The sequence below is a fragment of the Mandrillus leucophaeus genome, unplaced genomic scaffold, assembly GCF_000951045.1.
Source record: "Mandrillus leucophaeus isolate KB7577 unplaced genomic scaffold, Mleu.le_1.0 Scaffold402, whole genome shotgun sequence".
Lineage (NCBI taxonomy): Eukaryota > Metazoa > Chordata > Mammalia > Primates > Cercopithecidae > Mandrillus > Mandrillus leucophaeus.
The window spans coordinates 337,661-343,017 of NW_012104277.1; the positions used below are offsets into that span (position 1 = coordinate 337,661).

General features: G+C 41.8%; 1 protein-coding gene and 1 long non-coding RNA gene across 3 annotated transcripts in view; one reads left to right on the forward strand and one right to left on the reverse strand.

Moving 5' to 3' along the window:
- CASC4 (cancer susceptibility candidate 4) overlaps positions 1-5,357 on the forward strand; it is a 122,208-nt gene that overhangs the window by 114,848 nt on the left and 2,003 nt on the right. The window contains exon 10 of one of the 2 annotated variants that reach the window (XM_011992079.1): positions 4,861-4,961. In XM_011992079.1, the coding sequence (XP_011847469.1) occupies positions 4,861-4,931 (71 nt within the window). In that variant the 3' untranslated portion in view covers positions 4,932-4,961. Of the gene's footprint in view, positions 1-4,860; positions 5,338-5,357 lie in introns of those variants that run through there. The other variant, XM_011992080.1, reaches the window with a different exon arrangement.
- The window catches only part of LOC105548178, a 26,151-nt gene that overhangs the window by 6,638 nt on the left and 14,156 nt on the right, over positions 1-5,357 (reverse strand). The window contains exon 3 of the long non-coding RNA XR_001007351.1: positions 4,859-4,964. This is a non-coding gene — a long non-coding RNA (uncharacterized LOC105548178). The remainder of the gene's footprint in view (positions 1-4,858; positions 4,965-5,357) is intronic.

Below are 5,357 nucleotides of genomic sequence, written 5' to 3' on the forward strand. Positions count from 1 at the left end.
CCCGAGTAGCTGGGACTACAGGCGCCCGCCACTATACCCAGCTAATTTTTTGTATTTTTAGTAGAGATGGGGTTTCACCTTGTTAGCCAGGATGGTCTTGATCTCCTGACCTCGTGATCCGCCCACCTCGGCCTTCCAAAGTGCTGGGATTATAGGCGTGAGCCACTGCGCCCGGCCTTTTTGGGATTTTGTTTGTTTGTTTGCCTCAGCCTCCCCAGTAGCTGGGACTACAGGTTCCCGCCACTACTCCCGGCTGAATTTTGTAATATTTTTAGTAGAAATGGGGTTTCACCGTGTTAGCCAGGAGGGTGTGATCCGCCCGCCTGGGCCTCCCAAAGTGCTGGGATTACAGGTATGAACCACCGCGCCTGGCCCTTTTTGGAATTTTTAAGTGAACAAATGAAAAGCGAAATCAGGATAAGAGCAAATGTCTAGGAACAGAAAAACAAATCTACTCCCAGCTCATGTACTTAACAAACATGATCTAGTTCCTAAAATTATTTGGACCTGTAATCATCTTCTCAGGAAAACAGAGATAACAACTGTGTTATCTCTGTTTTGTGTTACACTAAAATATTACACTAAAATATAACACTAAAAATATTACACTGAATGGTGTGAACCCGGGAGGCGGAGCTTGCAGTGAGCCAAGATTGCGCCACTGCACTCCAGTTTGGGCGACAGAGCAAGACTCTGTCTCAAAAAAAAGCCCCAAAAGTGGCTGGGCGTGGTGGCTCATGCCTGTAATCTAGCACTTTGGGAGGCCGAGGCAGGTGGATCTCCTGAGGTCAGGAGTTCGAGACCAGTCTGGCCAACATGGTGAAACACTGCTTCTACTAAAAATACAAAAAAAAAAATTAGCTGGGCATGGTGGGGGAGGGGGGCACCTGTAATCTCATCAACTCAGGAGGCTGAGGCAGGGGAATTGCTGGAACCTGGGAGGCGGAGGTTGCAGTGAGCCAAGATCTCGCCATTGCACTCCAGCCTAGGCCACAACAGCGAGACTCCCTCTCAAAAAAAAAGAAAAAGAAAAAGCCGGGCGCGGTGCCTCATGTGAGGCCTGTAATACCAGCACTTTGGGAGCCCGAGGCAGGTGTATCACGAGGTCAGGAGTTCGAGACCAGCCTAACCATTGGTGTAACCTCGTCTCTACTAAAAAAGAAAAATACAAAAGTTATCTGGGCATGGTGGTGCATGCCTGTAATCCCAGCTATTCAAGAGGCTGAGGCAGGAGAATCGCTTGAACCCGGGAGGCGCAGGTTGCAATGAGCCGAATTTGTGCTACTGCATTCCAGCCTGGGCAACAGAGTGAGACTTCGTTTCAAAAAAAAAAAAAAATTCCAAAAAGTAAAGACACCTTTTCCTTTCAATAACTTTCCTATTACATTTCTCGAAAATTATCCACTGCTCCATGATGATTAAGTCTTAATTTAATTGTTATATTAAAGTCCTAAAAGATGTGTTTATAGCCATAAGGTGAGGTTCTATAATGTGGATCCTAAGGAGAGCTTTCTGGAGAGGTGCCCATGATTATTTTCCCTTTTGAAAACAAAGATAGCCGGGCGCGGTGGCTCAAGCCTGTAATCCCAGCACTTTGGGAGGCCGAGGCGGGTGGATCACGAGGTCAGGAGATCGAGACCATCCTGGCTAACATGGTGAAACCCCGTCTCTACTAAAAATACAAAAAACTAGCCGGGCGTGGTGGCGGGCGCCTGTAGTCCCAGCTACTCGGAGGCTGAGGCAGGAGAATGGCGTGAACCTGGGAGGCGGAGCTTGCAGTGAGCCGAGATCGCGCCACTGCACTCCAGCCTGGGTGACACAGTGCGAGACTCCGTCTCCAAAAAAAAAGAAAAAAGAAAAAAAAAAAGAAAACAAAGATAGGCTGGGCGTGGTGGCTCACGCCTGTAATCCCAGCACTTTGGGAGGCTGAGGCGGGTGGATCACCAGGTCAGGAGTTTGAGACCATCCTGGCTAACACGGTGAAACCCTGTCTCTACTAAAAAAAGACAAAAAAAATAGCTGTGCGTGGTGGCGGGTGCCTGTAGTCCCAGCTACTCGGGAGGCTGAGGCAGGAGAAGGGCGTGAACCTGGGAGGTGGAGCTTGCAGTGAGCCAAGATCATGCCACTGCACTCCAGCCTGGGCGACACAGGGAGACTCCGTCTCAAAAAAAAAAAAATTCTTTTTAAGTAAAGAGTTCTTTGATAAGAAATTGATTAGCATGTATATAAAGTAAAAGTGTGAAAATTGATATAATTTCAGGCTTTAACACATATTAAGACAGATTTGGGATTATCATACCTAGTGGATTATACTATTTAAAGATATCGCTTCTCGGGCTTTTGGCTGAGATCAAGTGTACTATTTAAAGATAGATCATTTGTTAAGATTATGGGGTAGTCTGGATGCAGTGGTCACAGCTGTAATCCCAGCACTTTGGGAAGCTAAGGTGGGCAGATTGCTTGAACCCTGGAGTTAAAGACCAGCCTGGACAACATGGTGAAACCCTGTCTCTATAAAAAAAATGGAAAAATTAGCCGGGCATGGTGGTGTGTGCCCATAGTCCCAGCTACTCAGAAAGTTGAGGTGGGAGGATCCCTTGAGCCCTGGGAGGTCAAGGCTGCAGTGAGCTGAGATTGTGCCACTGTACTCCAATCTGAGTGATGGGAGTGAGACCCTGTCTCAAAAAAAAAAAAAAAAAAGTGGAAAATGGTTGTCCGAAATTCTAGAAATGAAAATTTCTATAAGTTTAACAGGAAAGTTGTTGAAAAAGAAAGTTGGTTTGTTTGACTTTTTTTTTTTTTTTGGAGATAGGATTTAGCTCTGTTACCCAGGCTGGAGTACAGTGGTGTCATCTCTGCTTACTGCAACCTCTACCTCCTAGGCTCAAGCAATCCTCCTACCTCAGTCTCCTGAGTAGCTGGGACTACAGGTATACACAACCATGCCTTGCTAAATTTTGAATTTTTAGTAGAGACTGGGTTTCAGCATGTTGCCCAGTCTGGTCTCAAACTCCTGAGCTCAAGTGATCTGCCTGCCTCTGCCTCCCAAAATGATGGGATTGCGAGCTTGCACAACCATCCCCGGCCTGTTTGTCATTTTTGAAAGAAGAAAGTTTTAGAGTGTTAAAACCTCTCATACCTAAAGTAATAGTTTTCAGAAAACTATAGTATACATATGAATTTAGATTCCAATGTATAACTTCATTTGGGTAATAGTATCTGTGAACCAGAATGTAAGAAAAGTGATTTTTTAAGTCTGCAGAGAAGCCAAAAGATATCATAAAAATCCATGGTGAAACCCCATCTCTACTAAAAATACAAAAATTAGCCGGGTGCAGTGGCGGGCGCCTATAGTCCCAGCCAAAAAAAAAAAAAAAAAAAAAAAAAATCCAAGTACTCCAAAGGGACTCTCCAAGGCTCTGATCAAAATACTTTTCATTCTTGTTCTAATATAATTTTAATAATCTTGGCTGAGGCCGGTGGATCACTTGAGCCCAGGAGTTCCAGACCAGCCTGGGCAACAGGGCAAAATCCTGTCTTTACAAAAAATACAAAATGTAGCCAGGTGTGGTGGTGTGCACCTGTGGTCCCAGCTACCTGGGAGGTTGAGGTGGGAGGATTACTTGAGGCCGGGAGGTCGAGGCTGCAAGTGAGCCATGATAACACCACTACACTTGAGCCTGGCCAACAGAGCAATATTCTGTCTCAAACAAACGAACACAACTCTTGAGCAGTCTCATTTCAAGACCTGTAATTTGCAGCAAAATTAGAAAAGAAGGATTGCTATTGGCAGGTAAACTGACAACAAGGCAAAGTGACAACTCATAGCCAAGAAAGAACCAGAAAAATCTGTAATAGCCAAATAAATCAAACTCCATAGCACTACTTGGAGTAATTTAATATAGCTACTCAAAGAGGCTTTGAGGATTTTATTAACAGTAATCTTTTTTTTTTTCTGTTTAGTTAAGAAAAAGTTAAATTTTGGTTGTTATACTCCATTTAGGAAGCCAAGAGTAAGCTATTTGCAGAGAGGCAAAGAAATTCACTAAAATGTTAAATGTTGGGATTATAAGTGACTTTTATTTTTCTATTTTTTATAATTTTTATAATACTAATATTGGATACTTTTATAATTAGGAAAAAATTGATTTTTAAAAGCCTGAAAATGTGTACAGAAATGTTTCTACCAAAGCTTTAATTTAAAGAACTAATTATCATCTATATAGAAATAATATATTTAGGCTGGGCACTGTGACTCAACGCCTGTAATCCCAGCACTTTAGGAGGCCAAGGTGGGCAGATCACTTGAGGTGAGGAGTTCAAGACCAGCCTGGCCAAGATGGTAAAACCCCATCTCTACTAAATATACAAAAATTAGCCAGGCATGGTGAACAGGTGCCTGTAGTCCCAACTACTTGGGAGGCTGAGGTAGGAGAATCGCTTGATCCTGGGAGACAGAGGTTGCAGTCAGCCAAGATCGCGCCACTGCACTCCAGCCTAGGCAACGGAGTGAAAGTCTGTCTCAAAAAAAAAAAAAAAAAGACTATATTTATATAAAAATATTAACTTCTCAATATTTGTGGGTTCCTAAAGTTTTGCTAGCTATGTCTGTCTGGCTCTATCTCTGCTTGTCTGTCATCTATGTCTGTTTTTTAAAGATTTGTTAAAATTAATCTTGCAAAATAGTTCCACATACTTTTCACTCTTTAGCCAAGCAGCTAAGAAATAGAAAACTATTTGTACCAGGTATAAAATAACAAGCAGGAAACTACCTTAAGGCTGAGAAAAACTGAGACATTAATTGGATTTCTGCAGTGATTTAAAAAATAATATGTTGATACAAAATTATTTTACTTACAGATGATGAAGAACGAGAGCTTCAAATGGATCCTGCCGACTATGGAAAGCAACATTTCAATGATGTCCTTTAAGTCCTAAAGGAACGCTTCAGAAAACCTAAAGTGCTGTAAAATGAAATCATTCTACTTTGTCCTTTTTGACTTTTGTTGTAAAGATGAGTTGTATCAGTTGTAAAGATACATTGAGATAGAATTAAGGAAAAACTTTAATGAAGGAATGTACCCATGTACATATGTGAACTTTTTCCTATTGTATTATCAAGGTATAGACTTTTTTCGTTATGATACAGTTAAGCCAAAAACAGCTAATCTTTGCATCTAAAGCAAACTAATGTATATTTCACATTTTATTGAGCCGACTTATTTCCACAAATAGATAAACAGGACAAAATGGTTGTACAAGTTATATGTGGCATAGCATAACCACAGTAGGAACAGAACAGATATTCAGCAGAAAACTTTTTATACACTAATTTTTTTTTTTTTTTTTTTTTTTTT